The sequence below is a fragment of the Schistocerca nitens genome, chromosome 9 (genome assembly GCF_023898315.1).
Source record: "Schistocerca nitens isolate TAMUIC-IGC-003100 chromosome 9, iqSchNite1.1, whole genome shotgun sequence".
Taxonomy (NCBI): Eukaryota; Metazoa; Arthropoda; class Insecta; order Orthoptera; family Acrididae; genus Schistocerca; species Schistocerca nitens.
The window spans coordinates 449,236,736-449,260,310 of NC_064622.1; the positions used below are offsets into that span (position 1 = coordinate 449,236,736).

General features: G+C 35.9%; 1 protein-coding gene across 2 annotated transcripts in view; it reads right to left on the minus strand.

Moving 5' to 3' along the window:
* Window positions 1-23,575, minus strand: part of LOC126202954 (cholesterol transporter ABCA5-like) — a 329,252-nt gene that overhangs the window by 15,456 nt on the left and 290,221 nt on the right. For both annotated transcript variants that reach the window (XM_049937074.1, XM_049937072.1), the window contains 4 exons: window positions 12,389-12,549; window positions 6,192-6,399; window positions 5,658-5,749; window positions 3,056-3,303 (listed from right to left, as the gene is read on the minus strand). In XM_049937074.1, the coding sequence (XP_049793031.1) occupies window positions 3,056-3,303; window positions 5,658-5,749; window positions 6,192-6,399; window positions 12,389-12,549 (709 nt within the window). The remainder of the gene's footprint in view (window positions 1-3,055; window positions 3,304-5,657; window positions 5,750-6,191; window positions 6,400-12,388; window positions 12,550-23,575) is intronic.

A 23,575-nucleotide genomic window follows, 5' to 3' on the forward strand; every position in this document is an offset into this window, starting at 1 on the left:
ACTACTAGTTTCAGATTTTAAATCAAGTTGATGCACAAAATGCCTATGTTACTTCATGCTCCAAATAAATAAAACTGTATAGAGATGTGATCAGTTACTTGAGAAAGTTGCAAATTTGAGTCATGGCAGGAAGTATTTGTGATTTGATTGGCTAAGTTGATGGAAGTAATGATGAAACTTAGTGGATCTCATATCATAATTTGTGTGTATTGTGAAACAAATGAAAAATGTGAATTTTTGCATTATCATTATCAGGTAATTTGTTTGTAAGTATATTTACATAAAATAATAATGCAGACAACGAAATAATCCTTGAGAACCTATCCTGTAAACAATTATATGTCTGTGTATATGAATTCATTAATGTTTTATAATGATTTTGTCTGAACTTTTAAGTACGTTTTACTGTCAAAGCAAGCTGACATGTATTGAATTTTCTGTCAGTGCTTGGCGGAACATGGCATCAAAATGATTACATCATTACAAAGAACACAAATTTCAAACCAAAGTTTGGTGTCAAACTCAAAAGGTCTTGTTGATAAAATTAAAGAAATAGAATCCTCACCCCATTTTAAATTTGTTCACTTGACATCATAACTTTATGTACAAATATTCTCATTGATGAATGTATAAAAACATAAATAGATCTTTTGCACAAATCATAACTAATCTTGCAGGATTTATGTTACATACTATGTGCTTCTCAAATATGTGTGAAACACATTTATTTCTAGTTTAAAAACATGTACTATCGATTCTGATGACCTAGTTATAGTTTTCTTCTCTTAATCCTATATCAACTGAAATTTTCATGGACAATTCTGAACATGTTTTTCTTACAAAATAAGTCACTGAGTTGCAAAAATTAAATACTGGGTCAAGTGTGTTGATAATGTGTTTATGGATTGGTACCACTGGACAACTAGATACATAACAACAACTTTAGGATTCCCACCATGATAAGTCACATCACAATGGAGCTGGGAGGCTCTTCTTTAATTTTTTTTATCTTCATAATAGGAGTCACACAACAACAGCTGCATTTTACAGTACCAAAAGCATCTCAACTTTCTTATTCAAGGGTAAAAACAAATTTAAATCTTTGTCAGAGACTGACGTGAATAAAATCGCATGCAAGCATTGTAGAAAGTATAACTAAGTCAGCTAGGCAGACCTGTGGCAGTTAAGTTATCAGAACATGAAAGAAGCTGGGTACTAGGAAAGACAGATTCAACTGTTTGCTAAACATCTTTTGACAGAAATTGATGCATATGGCGTAGTTTGTGCAATTTTACATACTGTTAAGAAAACAGAAAGATTGTCCCACTGGATCTACTTGAAGATAATAAACATATGATACAGGATGTGAGCTTTATGTTAAATGACCAAACTAAATTTCTTTTCTCCCCTCTGTTAACTTAAGTTTCAGTTATGCATACAGGGTGTTACAAAAAGGTATGGCCAAACTTTCAGGAAACGTTCCTCACACACAAATAAAGAAAAGATGTTATGTGGACATGTGTCCGGAAACGCTTAATTTCCATGTTAGAGCTCATTTTAGTTTCGTCCACCTACGCTCAATGGAGCACGTTATCATGATTTAATACGGGATACTCTACCTGTGCTGCTAGAACATGTGCCTTTACAAGTACGACACAACATGTAGTTCATGCACGATGGAGCTCCTGTACATTTCAGTCGAAGTGTTCATACGCTTCTCAACAACAGATTCGGTGACCGATGGATTGGTAGAGGCGGACCAATTCCATGTCCTCCACGCTCTCCTGACCTCAACCCTCTTTACTTTCATTTATGGGGGCATTTGAAAGCTCTTGTTTACGCAACCCTGGTACCAAATGTAGAGACTCTTCATGCTCGTATTGTGGACGGCTGTGATACAATACGCCATTCTCCAGGGCTGCATCAGTGCATCAGGGATTCCATGCGACGGAGGGTGGATGCATGTATCCTCGCTAACGGAGGACATTTTGAACATTTCCTGTAACAAAGTGTTTGAAGTCACGCTGGTACGTTCTGTTGCTGTGTGTTTCCATTCCATGATTAATGTGATTTGAAGAGAAGTAATAAAATGAGCTCTATCATGGAAAGTAAGCGTTTCCGGACACATGTCCACATAACATATTTTCTTTCTTTGTGTGTGAGGAATGTTTCCTGAAAGTTTGGCCATACCTTTTTGTAACACCCTGTATATTAGATTACAATTATAAGTTCAACTTCATTTTCCATCTGTTTTAAATGGAATGATATCCATACAAAAATCTCCCTTTTTTCATTTTCAGTCATAGGTTCTTCCTATGTGACATACAAATGTAATACTTCCTTGTGAACACTGTCTGAGAAATCACTTTTTGTATCTTCTATACAAGTAATACCTATGCAACTCACACATTTGGTATGCATTTGTGACATTTGGTTGTAATCTGAGGATACCTTAGGGAGTCGAAAGCGAGTTCATGTCCAAATAAATAATATTTTGCAGAACATTAGGAAATTGCTTCTTATTTAATAATAGGACAGCATGTCTTAATATCGTTCTAACATGATCTTCTGATTAATAAACAACTGTCCACATAACCACAAGAGCAAGTAGTGTATCTTCCAAGTTTAGATATTTTTAAAGTTTGTCTGCAAGAGTAATTTTCAAGCCATTTTCTTCAAATGACTGTTACAGCTGGATAGTGTTGTAGTGTGCTGCTGTATATCAAATGCTCCAAAATAAGAACAGGTGTTACAAGTAAAGTGATGCAGTGACCAGTTCTGAGTTAGACACATGCTCACTAATTAGTAGCAATTTTTATTGGGAGATATAACTATTGAAATTACAAATGCCACATGTGATGAATAAGGTTACTGTCTTTTGTTACTTGGCTTCCAATTGCTAACATTCAAAGAATATAATAATTATTTTGTAACACACACTATTTGAATACTTACATGATTTTGTATGGAGTCTAAATTTCACTGACAACACCATGTGATAGAAACTCTTAGATAAACGTCTACCATGTTCCTGAAGAAAGTGTCACTCTCTCACCTTTTTCAAGCTGTGTGAAGCACTCAGCAAGGGATGTGACGGCATGCTGTGGTACACTAAACACCAGCCTATCAGCAAAGCTTTCCTCCAGAGATGCATCAGGGAAAAGCCCATTGACAAATTCTCTTAGGTCGCTGTGCCTGTCTGAAGATGGTGTCGTCGGTGTGCGGTCCCCACCACGCAGCTTCATCTCTAGTGTGTACCCAGCACCATATAGGTTCTTAAGGTGTTGCGTTGAACCAATGCACCTTTAAATTATAAGAATTTCATCAGTATTTTATTGGCATGTTAACTTAACTATCAATATACTGGAATGAAACTAGTTAAGACATGTCATAGAAGGAAATTTTAATAACCCCTCCTGACATACAAATTGGTGATATAGACATATCAAAGTGTAATGTCACACATGTCCAGCATGTGCATCTGTGTCAGGAATATGACCAACTTCTTAGGCCCATCACATGAGCTTTTGTAGTGAGCCAAATGTAAGGCTGCCCTGCAGTCAGTTGCTGTTATATATTTTCCCTCTTCCTATGGACTCTGAATGCCATAACTCTTTACTGTGTGTATAGAGCTGAAAATCTTTAACTTGTGGTCTCTACCATCACTAGCCTAGATAGGACTTTTATTATGAAGTACTTATATCGGACTATGTCATGGTTGGAATTATCTGGATCTCTTTCACATTAATTTCTATTCGTGGCTTAGATTAATACTTTGCCAAGAACTATTACTGTTTGTTTCATGGACTAACTGACAATTTAAGTTTTTGTTACATCAGTTATTTATGTTCAATAAACTTTTGTGGCCTGCTGTGAGTAAGGGTTACAATAGTAGCAATAAGATGGTCACAGTTTTGATCCACTGAGTCCTATCTTGGAGTGCATGGCACAGAGCACATCTCATTGTAACAGTTATTAAGATTTTTCCCAATTCCAGTCACATATGAAGCACAGGAAGAATGACTGTTTAAATACCTCTGTGCATGCTGTAATTCATCTCATCTTTTGTTCACGATACCTGTGGGAGTTATCATTCAACTTTAAGTAGGCTTTCTTGGGATTCTTCAAGTCTATCTTCAAGAATCTGCCAGTTTACTTCTTTCCACATTTCTGTGACACTCCCCCATGGGTCAAATAAACCTGTGGCCACTCATGTTACCCTTCTCTGTATATGTTCAGTATCACCTGTTAGTCCTATCTGGTATGGGTCCTGTAACTTCAGCAATATTCTAGGATGGATTACACAAATGATTTGTACAATGTCCTTTGTAAATTGAGTGCATTTCCCTTGTATTCTACCAAAAAACCATTTTTTTAAAAAACATGCATGTGGTGGCAGCAAGGATTAAATTTTTACAATATTACAAGATTGATAATGTAAACCATACAGTTTGGACTGCAGAATTGCAGGAGTTGGGTCAAAAATGTAGATATGTGAAAATTTAATTCACAATGATGTGATTCACTTCCAATGGATAAGGTGATCTGCACACAAGCTTTAAGACAGTTAGTTCCTTCCTTCCTGGCTGAAGGGCTACAAATCATATTTGCATTTGAAATATTGCAAGTGATGTAACAAACTTTTACAGCAAACTTCATCTTACATGTGGCTCAGAGTTGTGAGGAGCGCAGTGGGTTTCTGTTGCAGAGTCAAAAGTGGTAAACATATTGTGTGTAGTCATTCTAACCGGCCTCATTCTTTGCAATCCTTGACTAGGGCATGGCCAACTGGTCTCATTCTCTGCAATCCTGGACTATTATTAGGCACTTTTTGTGGCAATACACTTTGTTTCTCAGCTACCAAGACTGTTTTTCTTTGGATGCCAAATAGGAATGTCCACATTGTGAGGGTCAGTGACGTAACATTTTCAGCAGTGCTCAAGTGCTGGTGGCATAATAAATTTTAGTACATTTGGCAGAGCATGAGAATGGAGCCAACTAGAACAGCCAAAATAAATTTGGAAAGACAGGTGGATGGGGAAAGACCGCAAGGAAGACCTCAAACCTGATGGATGGACTCAATTAAGGCTGATCTAGTGACCAGAGGATGGACAGTGGATGATGTTCTTCGTCAACAGGTGTATTTGGACAGAATGAAGTGGAAGAGGCTCATTACCAGTACCTGGGAAACTGGAACTGTTAAATGGCAATGATGATGATGATGATGATGATGATGATGATGACATGTGACAGAACAAGACATTCCACTGACTTTTCTGTTTGATACTGGTGCATTGGTCTCAGTGACTTCTATATCAATATTCTTCAGATATGTGCCTGTGCATCACTTTACATCTCCTCCATGTGGAAAGGTGGCAATCTATTCTGTTTCATATTGTTATTGCATACAAACAAAGGCTGACATTAAAGGAAATCCACAGCACAAAGCCTTTTTATACCACTTGACAACTGTTTTATAACCAAACTGATCTGTGTAAGCAGTTTTCTGTGTCTGTTTAAGAATGATCACAAATGTTTTCACTCAGAGAATTATGACAGTCATTAAGAGGGACATAAAAAGTAATTCCCAACAACTTAAAATTTACACAGAATGATACTTTACAAAAAATTAGAAAATGACATTCGCTTTCATTTACCTCAGTTCTCCTTTGACCATTATACCAACTCTTGAACAAAGAGCATCTGCCTCTTCCATGGAATGTGTTGTGAGGATTGCACCTCTGGTCCCCTGAGAACAGAACATTTCTCAATTATCTAACATGCTCTAACACGTAATCATTATTCTTAAAGCGGAGGCAAGTGCAACACAGTGGAACAGAAATTAAATTCATGTGCTTACTCTTCTAGTACTCTAGAAGAACAGTTTGATATGGTGTTCAAGTTGTTAACCCTGAACTTTATAACATTCACTACATTTTCTTGTCCAGAAGTAACAAGTGACCAACTTTCTAAATCAATTATTCATCACATCTATCCAGATTATAAATTTCCTTTCAGGAAGGAAAGTGTCAGTACTGAACCGAAATGGAATACAATGCAGTCTATTTGATGTGCATAATATTGTTTATCACACCTAGCATCCATCATTCAAACTATTCTACATTCACACCTAAATAACACATGATTGTGTAGCACTGACAAACACTGTCTGCAAAAATATCTGCACTGACCTGAAAACTAGCAAGGATTGTATCCCACAGAAATCTCTTTGAGCGAGGGTCCATACCGGTACTCGGCTCATCCATCAATACGACACAAGGACCACCCACCATCGCCATTGCAAAGCTAAGCTTGCGGCGCGTTCCACCTGAACAGTGTTGACTTTGTTTATTAGCATGTTCATGGATCTGCAGACCCATCAGGTACATGTCCACCACCCTGAAAATAGCAGTTATAGCTGAGCACAATTAATTGTTTCATCAAGTATTCAGCAGGCAACTTGTTACACACAATGTACTTTTGATTCATAGTCTGGAAGGAGAATTTCAACACAAGGTTCTCTTGCTGACTTTTAAAACATTTAAAGAACTCTTTGTATTTCAGACACAGTGATGAAGACTACCATTGGGATGCTTACAGATATTTATTGATTTAGGTATTTCATGCCCTATTAAGAGAGTAGTTATTACAAACACAAGAGAGAGGATCAGCTGTGACAACACACGTAGAAGGAAGCAGAAACTAACTGAAGACTTTTGAGAAAATCCACAGAAGCCTCATAACAAAATTGGCAACGAGACTGCAGATTAGAATTACCTGATGATATTTCAACTACATGCACATTTTGTCAGGGAACACTTTGTTCTGATAACCTACAGGACTTTTTTTATATAGAAGTAACAGTAATGTTTGACTGCATTGTGGGAGTAAATTATGAAAGTACTTATTAAAATACAGTAAAAGAAGTAATGTAGGGAAAAAAAGAATAGATCTGTTTAAAACAGGAATAGCGGAAAGTAGAAGTTCGAAAGAATAGCTTTTTGTTTTTCAATGGGAATGGAATTATATGCTGTAGATAATGTGTGTAATAGAATAATGTAGTGTGGAATGTTTGCTCATAATGACTAGTCTATTAGTGAAACTGTAAACTGTATGACTTCTGTTTAAGATTAGGTATGACAAACTTTTGTCAGGGAAATATGTATGACTAGAAGCAAAACAGTTTATTATACAGATAAAACAGCAAATTACTGTAAGAGACAGCTGGAAATGTTAAAGATTTTTTAATTTTGAAAGTGAAATGATAATGTTTAGTTTCAGATTTATGGAACCATTTTTGTGAAAATGCAAATAACAGACTGGCTGTATCTCATTTTTGTGATAAAAAAGAAAAAGTGAACTAAAATTTTATGCGGATTTCTACATTAGTTTTACACAAGTATGAATTTTTTTTTAAAAAAAAGAGGAAAGAAAATTGTAGTAGGTGAGATTGTTTTTCTGGCAGATTACTTTGTTGTGGTATATATTTGGCTGCATGCAGCAATTTCCAGTTGTTCTGATCCAACTGCACTTATGTGACTGGATGTATAACAATGAACTGTCATTCCAGTTTGACTAAATCTACTGTAGAGTATTGATGAGGATTAGGTCTACAGTTTTGGTATGATTATTGAATGCAAACATTCCACATTTGGCTGTTAAAAACTTTTATTTATTCTGGTTGCAGTTTTGACATATTGTCAAGCATTCTGGGATGTTTAAACTCACTCTACAACATTTCTTGGGGAAATGCATGATACACACCTTGTTGCCTTACAATATATTTATTCAAAAAATATATTGTAAGACAGAAAAGTGTGGACCGTGCACTTTTCCAAGTGTATTGACATTGTTGACAGTTACCTGAAAAAAATTTTCGATCTACAACAATAAGTCATGTCACACTACAACATAGTTCCCAGCAGTCTGAATTCAAATACAATATGGAGGTATAAGTCTTCCCACTGTTTGCCACATCATGGGAGCACCCATCATTTAGTTACTACAATAATAAGAAGTACAATACTCATGTAGACAATGTGCTGGATGGATCACAGTGGTGGTAAAATGATAAAGATGTAAACATATAAAGAGGGTGTGCTTGAGAATATAATGATATTAGTGTGTAGAGTCAATATCATAAAGTTTGCAGAATTTATACAAATAAAGGACAATTGCAACAGATGAATACATGAATATAAAAGTAATAATCAAATAAAATCAAGAATTTAAAAGTCAGGTAAGTAATATCCAAATACATAAGTACACATAAATCTAATTGTGAAATTGTAACTGAAACACCATTTAGTAAAACTGAACTGACTTTCCCAGCCACACGAAACATTGTAAATCATGAGCGTAACAGGATCAAGAGTCCTACATAAAGTTAAAGATAAAGCATGTGCATACAGACACGTGTGAGGTGTCATTCCTTGCATCTTATGTGCTAGTGTAAACATTCTCATTTAAAGTAAGTAATACAATTTATGTAGGAATAGAGGGGACAACTCTCTGAAAGGCAGAATTGCTGCATTGTCGATAGGTACACGAACAGAAGATACAGAGTTTTGCTAGCTTTCCGAATGCACTTCCTCTTTCAAGCACACAAACTTGAAGGAAGAGCATTCTGAAAGCTAGCAAAGCTCTGTACCATCTGTTTGTGCACCTATTAAAGACGTAGCACTTCTGCCTTTCAGTGAGTTGTCTCTTTTATTACTAAATAATTTGTAATTCTCAACCAGAACTTTCTATACAAAGTAAGTAATAGATAGACATATAAGTATATGCGCATCTAATCACAACTGAATTATTTCATATTAAAAATGAGGTACCTACCCAGTCAAAGTAAATAATGCCAACAGAATACAAGGATAAAAAGAGGGTAAAAAATCAAACAATGGAAACTCCACATTGGAATATCAACAATACAAGGAAAAGTATTGATTGCATTCTGGTCCAATCAGCCGGAAATGTCTGTCATGTGCATGAGGCAGACATACTCCAAATTTCTCTTTTGTTTCCTTCACTGTTGGCTCAATGTATAGATTGAATAATATCAGGGATAGGCTACAACTCTGTCTCACTCCTTTCTTAACCACTGCTTTCCTTGTGTGCCCCTTGGCTCTTATAACTGCCATCTGGTTTCAGTACAAATTGTGAATAGTCTTTCACTCCCCATATTTGACACCTGCCACCTTCAGAATTTGAAAGAGAGTATTCCAGTTAACATTGTCAAAAGCTTTCTCTAAGTCTACAAATACTAGAAACATAGTTTTCGCTTCCTTAATCTATCTTCTTAGACAAGTTGTAGGGTCAATATTGCCTCACATGTCCCAAAATTTCTATGGAATCCATCTGATCTTCCCAAGGCCGGCTTCTACCAGTTTTTCCATTCGTCTGTAAAGAATTCATGTCAGTTTTTTTGCAGCCGTGACTTATAAAACTGATAGTTCAGTAATTTTTTTCTCCTGATAATGATGTCTTCCTGAGTAGTCCCCACCCGGTGGTCCGAATGGGGGACTATTGTACCTCCGGAATATTATACGCAGGAGGACACCATCATCGTTTAACGATACAGTAAAGCTGCATGCTTCTGGGAAAAATTACGGCTGTAGTTTCCCCTAGTTTTCAGCCATTCGCAGTACCAGCCAGCAAGGCCATTTTGGTTAATGTTACAAGGCCAGATTAGTCAATCATCCAGACTGTTGCCCCCACAACTGCTGAAAAGGTTGCTGCTGTCTGGCCTCTCAACAGACACCCCTCCATTGTGGTTGCACCTACAGTATGGCTATCTGTATCGCTGAGGCACACAATTCCCCCCCCCCCCGCCCCCCCCTCCCCCCCGCAATGGCAAGGCCCATGGTCCATGGTAATCTAGAGAATATTGAACAACTTTGAAAAACTTCTAGAGTTTTTTGATACATTTTCTGCAGAGGACAAAACAGAAGCATGTTACAAATGTGCAGGCTATCCTGAGTCAGTGTTACAATCCAAGACATTTCTTTTTATGTCTTTATTGCAATCCAATGAACCCAGTAGAGGATGTCAATGAAAAAATTCAATGCCCTCATCTAAGTGTTGCTGATCTGGAAAAAGTAAATGAGGGCTTGATTTGTATATTTCAGCTTTTTCAGAGCTATATATTCATTGCTCTGTAATAGTCTATAAGCGTGATTATTACTGTAAATTACATTAGCTTTTTATGAAAATACCATGCGTGTTTATGTTTTGTTTCTTTTTTCAAAGTCAAAAAATGTGTCAGACTTGTTGAGTTTCCCGGAGTGTCTAGTTATCGAGAGTCCAGCTTTCAGGGTGCTAAAATGCTTAAAAAACTTCAAAACTCATTATTTATCATCTAAAATTTAGATAATTTCCTGGGGTAAGACCCCCAGTATGCGACCCCCAATATTTTTTATAAGTCGGTGCCCCTGTGTGTGTGTGTGTGTGTGTGTGTGTGTGTGTGTGTGTGTGTGTGTGTTTTCTGACAAAGGTTTTAGCCTAATGTTAAATGTTTAACAGTCTTTTTTGCCTGTCTGTAATTCAACATGTCATCTTTATGGTGAGTAGCAATCTATCCTTATATTGCAGTGGGTAAAAAATTTTAGGTGTAGATCTAAGGTAGCAGTCCACACACATAAAACAGGTGCAACAATCATACAAAAGTGTGATACCATGTAAATGAAGCACAAATGTCAACAAGCCTATGAAGGATAAAGCAGGTACTAATTATCAACAAGTATACCATGGTCTAGATTACTTGCCAAAACTGACAGTCCATAAATTCCAACTATAATTAAGCACACCATCCTGTAAGATGTTCCTACAACAGTCTAAGTCATGGTCAGGGTTGACAGTCATGTAGAATATTTTAAGGGACATTATATTCACCATTGACTGTAGAAATTATTTATTTCACAATTGCAGCTTCGGCCTTTGGGCTGTTTTCAAGTGGTGCTGCAAAAGACTGTGCTTCAGCACGTCATATTTTAAAATCATCTGACATGTATACATGTCATTGCCAAAAATAAGCCTTTCACACTAGAAACACAGTAGCATCAGATTTCAAAGTCCTGTACATTGTGAAATGTAAATTACATGAATTTTTGCCAATTTTAACATTCTTCACATAAATAGCTACAAATCAATGTTCTAACACGCTGTCTATGTGTGAACTAAGGCCAGTGTCCATCATCCCTCAAAGTTTGTAGCATTATCAAGGAATCACGTTGTACATATAATATCTTTGTAAACTCAAGCTCACGCTCCCTGTATGTTTATCTTTTTGTCATTTCACTGTCATTGTAATCCATGCACCACATTAGCTACATGAACACTGTTCTTTGGTGCACATAGTTCATATTGCTTTTACTTTCATGTTAGGCGTTTGCTGTTATTGCATTAGATACATGCTGTTGGCTCAAATGATGTGTGGAACCATGAGTATATTTATACCTCCATATGTCTCCAACTTCAGACTGTCAGGAACTGTGTTCCAGCATGTCACAACTTAATGTTGCAGAGTGAGCTTCGACATCTTACAGTGCTTGACAATGACTATATGTCAAAAAAATCACAATAAATAAAAATTTTTTACAGCCAAATGCAGGATGTATACATTCAATAAATCTTTTTTGATATTGCAGTTGCTACCATTGAGCAAAACGGACATTTCTTTCTTTCTTTCTTTCTTTTTCAGAACTAGAGATTTGACATTGAGCTGCAGTAGCTATACTTTTACGTTATATGAATCATTCTGTAGTGACCAGCCAACAACCACATTACATAATCACTGTGCAGAAAAATTATTTCATCTTAAATATGCAGATTTATATGAGGTGCAGCCATTGATGTCACACAACTTTAAGGAAAGTGTTTGCTTGATGCTTCAGTTTAGTGATGAGAAGTCATGGGTTCAATACATCCCTTCAATGGAATCACCAAGTTCAGAAAATGCTTCTACTTTAGGTATTAAAGTGTGGCTGACTTGTAAGATTTGTTTCATCTTCATCACAGATAAAATAAATGCGATATCTTCAGTGAAAGTGTCATGGAAGAGAAATACTATACACAAAGAAGGACGAATGAAAACCGAAAAAAAGATTTTCCACAATGCAATTTTCATAACAGATGGAAAGCATCACAGTAATGGATGTACTAAACATGTGAGGGATTCCTGTAACAATCTTGTCGGTATGCCACATGTCCAATACTTTTGTAATACATAATACCTAACCAATTACAAAATTCTCATGGTGTTAACATGTCGCACCGAGAGAATGCTGTCACTCTGACAGTCTAAGCACAAAGTAGGTGTTGGTGCATCAGTAACACTACCACTACAAAGTTAGAACATTCTGCCCCACTGAGAAATAGGAATTAGCATTTGTACCTCTGAATGTCTTCTGGAGGCACACCTCGAATAGCTGCGTAACACTCGAGGTGCTCTCTGACGGTAATATTCTTCCACTGAGCATCATGTTGAGGGCAGTAACCCATCAGCTGAAAGGCTTCTGCAATATTTGATGTGATGTTATGTCCTCCAATCTGGACCTGAAAATAAATACATTTATTGCAAGAAGACTGCTAACAAATAATTCTCAACCAATAAGAAAACAGTAATCTAGATTTTTTCATTCTTAACAACTGCTTCTTAGTTTCACAACAGAATAAATAATAACTATCTTGAAAGAAGCAAAGCTCTAGGTATACTTTTATCTTATATCATTCTGTTTTCTGTTATTTACAGCTACAACAAATAATGTTCTTTCACTGACTTCCTTTGTTTTTGTTCTTAGTCTGCCAAGGTACCAGGATTAAAAACATAGGACTACTTTCCTTACATTACATTCCGTGTTTTATGACATTCGGAGCTGAAGCTATCTATGGCTGGTTAGAACTTTCAAACTGATATAACACACTGATTTTAAGGTGAGTATGAAGTATTACACAAAAATATTAGTAGGTGTTATGGCCACATCGAATGAATAAGCATGTACAATCACAAAAATAGAAATAAAAACATTTAGCAGTCATAAGTACAAGGTGATGAAAAGTAGCTTCCTTAACCAAAGGTTTCTTCATGTTAAGATGAAAAATAAAGGTCTGAAGTAAACATGTTGACTCCAAGATGAATACTGATGTTACCCTCAACTTTAGGTCAAGGGGGACATGGCAAGACAAGAGAAGACAAATTATTTTATTACAAGATAAATGACTGTCTTATCTAAAATGCTAGCTGCTGCATGGTACATACATTTAAATGACTCAAAGCTAGAAGACACAAAATCATAATGTCTTTGCAGGATATTCTCGAAGCTGCACACAAAGTAATTCATACTACAGGATTTAGGACTTGAAAATGTTTAACTTGCCTTGATCAGTTGCTATGAACATGATATTGTATGACATTATACAATAAAAGAAGTGGAATATGCTAGCTTTTTTGTTTTTATGTAACCTATGTGCGAAATTATCCACAACAAAAATACAAATTAAGTGCTTCAGCACCTTTGTATTATGCTCTTTCCAACTGTTATTTATTATAATATTTGCATTCTCAAGAATTTATCACTGTCAACCATTTCTGTCTGCTTGTCATCATATTTTATACATATATTGGAAAGAGACCTCTTGCAGGTCTTTAACTGCATATAATGCATCTTTTCAAAATTATGTTGTAAGGAATTAGCAACAAAGCATTTATCAGTGATTATGAAAACACTTCTTATGAGCTGAAAATGGGTGAGTGACTAGAACCGAGTTCTTCTTCTTCTTCTTCTTCTTCTTCTTCTTCTTTGTGCAGTGGAATTTAATTTTTGGTTTTTACATGATATTTATGAAATAAATACTGCAGAATTCAAAATGTCCAACTGTTCCTATCAAAAGTTGTCCATAGCTGTTTCTTTTGTTACCTTTCACCACCTCCCATGACCTTTTACCTTTATCATTCCTTATCTGTCTAGAACTTTACGAGGCAAATGGAATTCAGTCTGAAGAGCAGCAGTTTTCCCATCTTGTTCCACTATCTTCATATCTGTAATCAATATCCTGCAAAATCACTTATGAGCCTCATTTTCTTTCATAATTCTCATGGCAATAGAAGCATCCAAATGCAAAAACTATAGCAACAATCACTTCATACCACAGATAGAACAATTATAAGGCATGGCAGGCACTTTTTCACTCTTGGTAAAATAAAAAAATTTTGAGGACTATATTAGTTGAAGCAACAAGAAAAGAAAAACAAGTTTATAGAAATTTGGCTAAACACATCTCTGTGTAAGTAAAACACTTGTGAGAAATTTGCTGAACCAAACAAATTAAAAATTACACTAGCATTTGGAAACATTGACTGAGTAATAAAGGGAGAAGTTCTACTTAATTATGTTGGGAAGAAGAATGTAAACAAGATCTTTCAGCTTACTGCATCAAAATGTAAACAAATATATGGCTACAATGCAACCTTAGGGACTTTTTGTGCTTCCTTGAACAATATGCTAAAAAAGGAAACTTAAGAAACACATTGACACATATCTCCGACACGTCTGTACTGAACTATTATTATGAGCTGAGTAACTTCTCTCTACATGAGCGGACTACTCTTTGCTTCACTCCATTTTAGTTTTCTACATCTTTCATTGTTTTCTACATCTTTCATTGTCTTTCCTGTCTATTTTTCACTGCCCCCTCCCACTTCCATTACGTACAATGCACTTAGCTTACTCACTCTTATTAACTCATGCACAATGTTTTAGTAGTAATCCCCATCTTGCATATTACCCTGTCTTCCACCTTTAAGCTCTCAGATTTTCAAATCTTGTCCAATGAAGTCCCCAACAATTAGTCTTTTCTTCCTATCCCATATGGTAAGCCTCCCCTGACCCATGGTTCTGGGTGACTTTCCCAAAATCTACCCCTTTTCCTAGACCTCTCCAGTCCTTTTCCTTCACCCTTCTTCTGTCCCCTTCGGCCCTTCTGGCTGAAGAAGGAGCAACTGGCTCAGAAAGCTTGACAATTACAACAGTCTTTTACTTGTGTGCCCTGCCGCCACTTGGTGAGTAGAATTTTTTTATCTATCCAATAAAATAATTTCATGAATAATTGATTGTTTTCGTTCTTGTGTCGATTGAGAATTTCAGCAACTGATCAAGCAGTACACCTCTGAACTGCTTCAATCTCTTCCTTTAATCCAACCCGATGGGGATCCCAAAGACTCTAGCAGTACTCAAGTATCTTTTGGAAGAATCTCTTAGCTGAAGTTGGAGTCTTAAAAAGCAAGTGAGAGAATGGGCTCAGGGAGATGACAGTTTCACCGCTAGAGTGGGCTGGCGCGACAAGTGGAAGAAGAGGTATGGAGTGCCTCAACTAGATGTATGTGAAAAAACACTCTGGGAACTTTGATACCACATCAAAATTCTTTGTAAAGTTTTAAAAAATCATAACTGAAGAAAATTAATCTAATGAACAAATTTCCACTTGTGACAAAACTGGTTTAAATTTCAAAATGTTGCTGGCAATAACACTTGCTTCTCATGAAAGAAAAAGTGCTCATGGGCATAAAAAAGTAAAGTGTCTCCCACAGTCATGGCAGCCTCAGGATCCCACAAACTAGAACAGGTCATGATTGGGAAGTCTGCCAACCCAACAGCATTTAAGAATGTAACCCAGTCAGATCTTCTGGTAGTCTACATGCATCAAAATAATGCCTGGATGAATCAGAAAATCTTCAAGAATTGGTTTTTGAACTCTTTTTGTAGAACAGTGCAAAAAGTTTCTTTAAAAGAAACTGACTGCCATGCAAAGGTGTTTTAACAATGGATAATGCATTCCCAAATCCAAATACAGAAGAACTGCAGTTTGACAGGATCCACACTTGGTTTCTCTCATCAAACATTACCAGGTTGATTCAGCCAATGGATCAGGGCATTCTGAAATACCTGAAGAAAAAGTGTCGGTGATTACCATCACATTCAGAAGGCAATGAAAGTATTGTATGAGCTTTAAAGAAAGTGACTGTGAAGGAAGTTGTTTATTGGATCAGTAAGTCTTGAAGTGAGACAAAGTCAGATACAGTTTCTATCTCACGGAGGAAAATTCTACAGGAAAGTAGGCCTAAAACAAAACTGAATATTTTGACGAAGAGGATGATCATCCATTGTGTAATTTAATTAGAACGTTGTCAGGCTGTGAAACGGCAGAAAATGTGGAAATAACTGACTAGTTAAATCCAGGCAAACAATCAGAAGACACACAGTCTTCTACAATTGATGTGGTTAACACCCCAACACGGTACAAAGGTGATGAGGGCGAGATTTTACTAGTAATGAGGCACACTGATGACCACCTTGCACCTGAGGACACCATGCAATTTGTGGAACAACAGCCCGAGGCAACACAAACTAACATTCCGCTCTTCACACAGTGGCATGACGTTGTCATGAGGAAATATTACAGCTTCACCAAACAAAAGGCACAGAAATTTTTTTTCATAAAGTAAACTGTAACTGGGCTTGACTTAAAACATTTATTCTGACAATTTAAATACCTATACAAAACATTTGTTTTGATAAATTTCATATTTTGATGCTTGTATTCTTTTCATCATCATTTTATTCCTTTTTATCACGTAAATTTATATATTACAAGTTTTCAGTATCTCGAGATGGTCCCAATCCTGTTCACCTCAAACTATCAAGACTCTCCTGTATCGACACCAGTCCTATCACACTTCCCTGGAGAATTCCTGAAGATACTTTTATCTCAAATAAATAATGAATTCAAATTGGGAGGAGCATACCACAGAAGAGATGAAGCACTTAAACCAATGTAGAAACAGGAGTACAACTTCAAACAGCCAAGACTGTTACTGTACAGTATTTATTGTGATGACCGGTTCCAGAAAACTACATTGCCATCATCAAATCTGTAAAGCACAGACCCAACATATTAAAGCACACTGGGATCAGGTGTAAAGGGGCAAAATACAATTTTACATAAACATGGGCTATACCATGGCACATAACATACCATCTGCCGTATATTTTTCACTGAATCTTGAGCAAATGCATATTATACCATGTCATATCATAGAATGATACTTCATGAACATGAGAACAATAGTATATCAGCAAGACAACTATTACATAAAACAATGTACATATCACACTGATTATACAAGCTTATGTTTGTATATTAGCAGAATGAAGACTGAGATTCTCAAGCAAATATTACAGATGTTACAACCACCCACCAGTTGCACAGCTACAAACAAAAGTACATTGTGTTGTATGTCGTATAAAGGCAAACCAATGATCCAAGGAGGTTACACTGAAAACATACAATAAATAATCGAGATCAGAGTATGTTACACTTATTAAGTATAATAATTTTAAATTAATTTGTATCAAACTTAAAACCACCTTAAAAAACATAACAGGAAGCAATGGATCTTCAATATATCATTTAATACTGAAGAAGTGAAGCCAGTCATATGGAATGTTTGTATTATAATAACAAGTACCAAAAAATATATACACGTCATAATATGCAAGCAGCATAAAACCTCGACAACCATACACTGGTGTTCGATACCTCATTGTAGTTAAGCAAATATGAAGGAACTACAAAAGGGATATCAAGTGTTCCATTTGTAACTACCACAAACACATCATTAAAATTACAGCAACCATACAATGAAACTGCTTAGCTGGCTTTTTACAACTCACAATATTTATGCTATCAACATGCAGCTCAATGTTTAGGTACTAGCATGGTGCTTGAGGTCATGGTGTGAACGATATGGATTACAAGATCACAGAAATAAATACTATAATCCTGAAACTTGCTATGTAATACAATTTAAAAAATGCTATATAATATAACCAGTTATTCTACTCATAAAAACCATGAATAAGTCATTGTGGTCTTAACATCTACATAAATGTGGCTATGCAGCTTACTGTACATGATTCAAACTCTTTTAAGCTATTAACTTGTAGCTCGAGGTTTAGGGACTATCATAGTGATAAAAGTCTAAGTGTAAAATAGGAATTGACAGGGATAAATGGAATGAATAGTATAGTCACAAAAATTGTCATGTTTTAATGTTTAATACTTCCACACATTTTGTTGTTGGTGTTGCACTCTGCATTCTGAAGATGGGTTTGATGCAGCTCTCCATGGTACTCTATCCTGTGCAAACCTCTTCATCTCCGAGTAAGTACTGCAACCTAAATCCTTCTAAATCTGTTTAATGTATTCATCTCTTGGTCTCCACCTATGATTTTTACTCCACACTCCACTCCCCCTACCCTCCATGCTTCCCTCTGGTACTACGTCAGTAATCTCTTGACATCTCAGAATGTGTCCTACCAACCAATCCCTTCTTCTGGTCATGTTGTGCCACAAATTTCTTTTCTCCCCAATTGTATTTGGTACCTCCTCTTACTTATGTGAGCTACCTGTCTAATCTTCAGTATTCTTCTGTAGAATTACATTTCAAAAGCATCTATTCTCTTTTTGTCTCAACTGTTTATCATCCATGTTTCACTTCCATACATTGCTAAACTCCATACAAATACTCCCAGAAAAGATTTCCTGGCACTTAAATCTATACTCTATGTCAACAAATTTCTCTTCAAAAACATCTTTCTTGCCATTGCCAGTCTACATTTTATGTTCTCTATACTTTGATCATCACCAGCTATTTTGCTGGCCAAATATCAAAACTCATCTACTACTTTACGTCTCTTATTTCCAAATCTAATTCCCTCAGTATGACCTAATTTAATTTGACTACATTCTACTATCCTCATTTGCTTTTGTTGATGTTCATCATCTATCCCTCTTTCAAGGCGCTGTCCATTCTGTTCAACCGTTCTTCCAAGTCCTTTGCTGTCTATGACAGAATTACAATGTCATTGGCAAACTTCAAAGTTTTTACTTCTTATTCCTGGATTTGAATACCTATTCCAAATTATTCTTTTGTTTCTTTTACTCCTTGCTCAATATACAGGTTGAATAATGTCAGGGACAGGCTACAACCTTGTCCCAGTAGCTTCTCCCTTTCGCTCTCTGTGTTTTATCCCTGCCACCTTCAGAATTTGAAAGAGAGTATTCTTGTCAGTGTTGCCAAAAGCTTTCTCTAAGTCTACAGATGCTATAAATGTAGGTTTGCCTTTCTTAATCTATCTTCTGTAAGATGTCATAGGGTCAATATTGCCTTGCATGTTCCTAAATTACTCCAGAATCCAAACTGATCTTCCCTGAGATCAGCTTCTATCAGTTTTTCCATTATTCTGTAAAGATTTCATGCTAGTATTCTGCAGTGATGACTTATTAAACTTATAGTGCAGTAATTTTCACACCTGTCAGCATCTGCTTTCTTAGGAATTGCAATTATTATACTCTTCTTGAAGTGTGAGGGTATTGCGCCTGTCTCATACATCTTGCTCACCAGATGTATGAGTTTTGTCATGGCTGGCTCTCCCAATGCTATCAGTTGTTCTAATGGAATTTTGTCCATTCCCAGGCCCTCGTTTTGACTTAGTTTTTCAGTGCTCTGTCAAATTCTTCATGCAGTACCGTATCTCCCATCTCACCTTCATTTACATCCTCTTAGATTTCCATAATATTGCCCTCATGTACATCTCCTTTGCATACACCCTCTATATCCTCCTTCCACCTTTTTGCTTTCCCTTCTTTGCTTAGGACTGTTTTTCATCTGAGCTCTTGATATTCATACAAGTAGTTCTCTTTTCTCTAAAGATCTCTCTAATTTTCTTGTAGGCAGCATCTATATTTCCCCTAGTGATATTTGCTTCTAACCACATTTTATAAATTAATAAATATAACAAAAACAAAATGCAACCAGAAATGTCACAACCTAATAGTATGTCACCCAAATTTTATGTGTTATGTGACATAAGTGCATAAAATAATGTCCAAGGCAAAAGCATTACAATGAAATGTAATTTGATTTGATTTGATTTGATTTTTTATTGGTCCAGTTTTATCATATAGCACAAATTGTACAATTGATATTGGACAGGTCAAAGATAAGTTACAATAATACATAGTATTAGCAATTAAAATTAGGTACCTACTACAATTAATTGTTACTTATTCAGAAATTCTCTGACAGAATAGAAACAGTGCTTTGTTAGAAATGCCTTTAGTTTAGCTTTAAATATTGGATGAGTAGTATTTTTTATTTCCTCTGGTATCTTATTGTGTAGTATTACACCAATGTTAATTATGCTCCTCTGATAGGTGATTGTTCTGTGATATTTTTTATGTATATTTGTTTCCCTTCTGGCACTACAGTTGTGTACACTTTTGTTCTGTAGCAGTTTGCCTGTTTTCAGGAGGTAGTCCCTAGTGAACAAGATAGTTTCATAAATGAATAATCTTGGAACATTTAGAACACCAAGCTCAGTAAAATGGGATTTACAGGACTCCATCTTTTTAAGGCCACAAATTATTCTTAAAGCTCTTTTTTGCATTCTCAAAACCTTTACACTGTGAGTTGAGTATCCCCAGAAAATGATCCCATATCGGATTAGTGAGTGGAACTGTGCATAGTATGCCTGCAGTACTGCTGTTTTGCTTGTTGTAGCCTTTAAAATTGTTAGGCCATAGCACACAGAAGATAGTTTTCTACACAAGTTATTTATATGTGTGTCTCACTTTAAGTCTTGCTGAACCCAAAGACCCAAGAATTTTGTGACACTTACATTTTCTAGGGGATCATTTTTTAATTGGGCTTGAATAGACATTTGATTAGTTGGAGGAATTAAATGAAAATCGACACACATAGTTTTTTCAGTATTTATAATGAGCTTGTTTCTTGTGAACCACTCAGAGTCTTTTCATAGAACTTTCTGCTGTGGACCACAAAGTTTCTAGACTGGATCCAGTGAGCAATATGCTGGTGTCATCAGCAAACAGGATAGTTTTTGTGGGACTCACATATTCAACGAAGTCGTCCACATAAATCAAGAAGAGTAGTGGACCTAGGATTGAGCCCCGTGGTACACCATATTTTATTGGTAATTCCCTAGAAAAAAAGGAGTTGTTTCTTGTTTTATTCATTTTGCTGAATTCATACTGAAGTGATACTTTCTGCCTGCGGTTTTTTAGGTATGAACACAACCAGCTATGTGCTACACCTCTTACTCCTCATCTTCCTAATTTTTTGAGCAGAATGTTATGGTCCAGGACATCGAAGGCTTTTGATGGATCTAGAAAAATACCTGCAACTAATTTATGTTGATCAAGGGATTTTAAAATGCAGTCTAAGAATTCGGAAATTGCTGTCTGTGTAGATTTAGACTTTCTAAAACCATGTTGTTGTACTGTAAGAGGTGCATATTTATTTATGAAACTTAAAAGCCTGTCATAGAAGAGTTTTTCTAGAATTTTTGAGAAGGAACTTAACTGTGACACAGGTCGGTAGTTTGATATTTTTTCAGAAGAACCTTTTTTTAGCAGTGGTGAAACTTTTGCTATTTTAAAAATATCTGGGAATACACTAGTTTTGAAAGAGAGGTTGAATATTTTTGCCAAGGGGTTTGCTATGTGGTGAGCACATGCTTTTAATATGAAATCAGGTACTTCATCAAGACCACTTGACATTTTATTGCTTAATGATTTAATTTTACTTATAATTTCATTGAAGCATTGAAGGTCACTGACTTGCTGGAGAAACTTGGGACTGGTCCTTGACAGTTTACTTGGATGAGGTCTTCAGCTAGTGAGGTGAAGTATTCATTGAATTTTTCCACAACTGAACTTGGGTCTGTGACTTTTGAGCCTTCTAGTGTTAATGATACATTCTTTTTCTTTGGCACTGAACTGCAAGTTTCTTTCTTTATAACTCTCCACGTGGTTCTCATTTTGTTAGATGAGTTTCTTATCAAATTGTCATTCCACATAATTTTTGCCTCTTTGACTATTCTACCATAGATTCTTTTGTAGGCTTTTGAATAATCTGCGAATTCTTGGGTTACTCTATATTTCTTACAAGAGTACTGCAGAAATCTGTTTCTCTCACTGAAAATTTTTATGCCTTTAGTTACCCATTGCTTATTATTGTTAGGTTTTACTGTTTTTACTACTTTTGGAAATGCTACATTAAAATAGTGAACAAAGATGCTCTGAAAACTCGTACATGCTATCAACATTGTTCTGAGTGGCGATGCTTTCCCAGTTTTCCTTCGCCAGTAAGAGATTAAAAATTATAATGTTATCTTCAGAAAAGGTTCTTTTTTCAACTACTTTTCCAGAACTGATACTACTTGTTGGCATTTCTATACACAGCAGCAGTGCCTCATGATCACTATAACCCATGCTCAGTACTCTGCTTGTGAAGCCCATCGACGCCAACCACTGCTAGCAAGAGGGGAAGGTGCAGACTATGTAAAGAAACACCAATGCCACAGAAGATGCTTTGTAAATAAAAGCAAAATGCGTCTGGTGTAATTCTTTTTAATTACACTGCAGTCAGCTCAAGACAGATAACCTATAATAACAGATGTTAACAGCTGCTGCAAAAAATGGCCATACAAACAAACGCATTACAATGAATATCATCAAAGCAAGAGGGAAAACAACGTCTTTCCAATGTATGACCAAATGGGAATCAATATTGAAGAACAAGGAGACCTGAACTGTAATGAAATTATAGAAGCACATTGTCTTGGAGGGAAGAATTGTGATTTGTTTATGAAATTTTTATTTTTCAGCTTTCCATACAGATTTTTGAGTAAATCCTGAGGATAGCCATTAGCTACAGCAATATGTTTTAATGTTGAAAATTCTTGTTTACACTTTTGACAGCCATTAGTAAACTTAACATTCTCTATAACATTGTATTAAAATAAGCCATCTTGTAATGCAATGGATAACAAGCAGAAGCATTAATAATCATATCAGTATTCATTGGTTCCCAAAATATGCTTAAGATATGCTAACCATTCTGTTTCTTGTTAGTCATATCCAAATAATGTATCGCATTATCTTTTTCTGTTTCTAATGTAAACTACATATTCTATTTAAAGTTGTTTTATAATTGGTTCAAGCCAGGCTTTAACCATGACCAAGCACTCATTTTGGTTGTAAAATTTGTTAATAATTTGGAAATAACTGTAAGATAGAGAGAATTCAAGCAGCTCAATCAATACAACAATTTCTCCATGACTGAACTTATGATGAGTTAGCAAATTATTCTTTATTATCTTAAGACACTCCCCAGTTGGTATGTTTGGATAGAGGTTCGTTATATCAAAGGATGCTAACACCAATTCCGATGGCATTGTTTGCAATTTCTACGTTTCCTTGAGAATCTCAGTCTTCATTCTGCTAATGTACAAACATGAGCTTGTATAATCAGTTTAATATGTACGTTGTCTTATGTAGTAGCTATTTTATGCTTGACTTGCTAATATACTATTGTACTCATGTTCATGAAGTATCATTCTACGATATGACATGGTATAATATGCATTTGATCAAGATTTACAGCAGATGGTATGTTATATTCCATGGTATAGTCCATGTCTGTGTAAAATTGTATTAT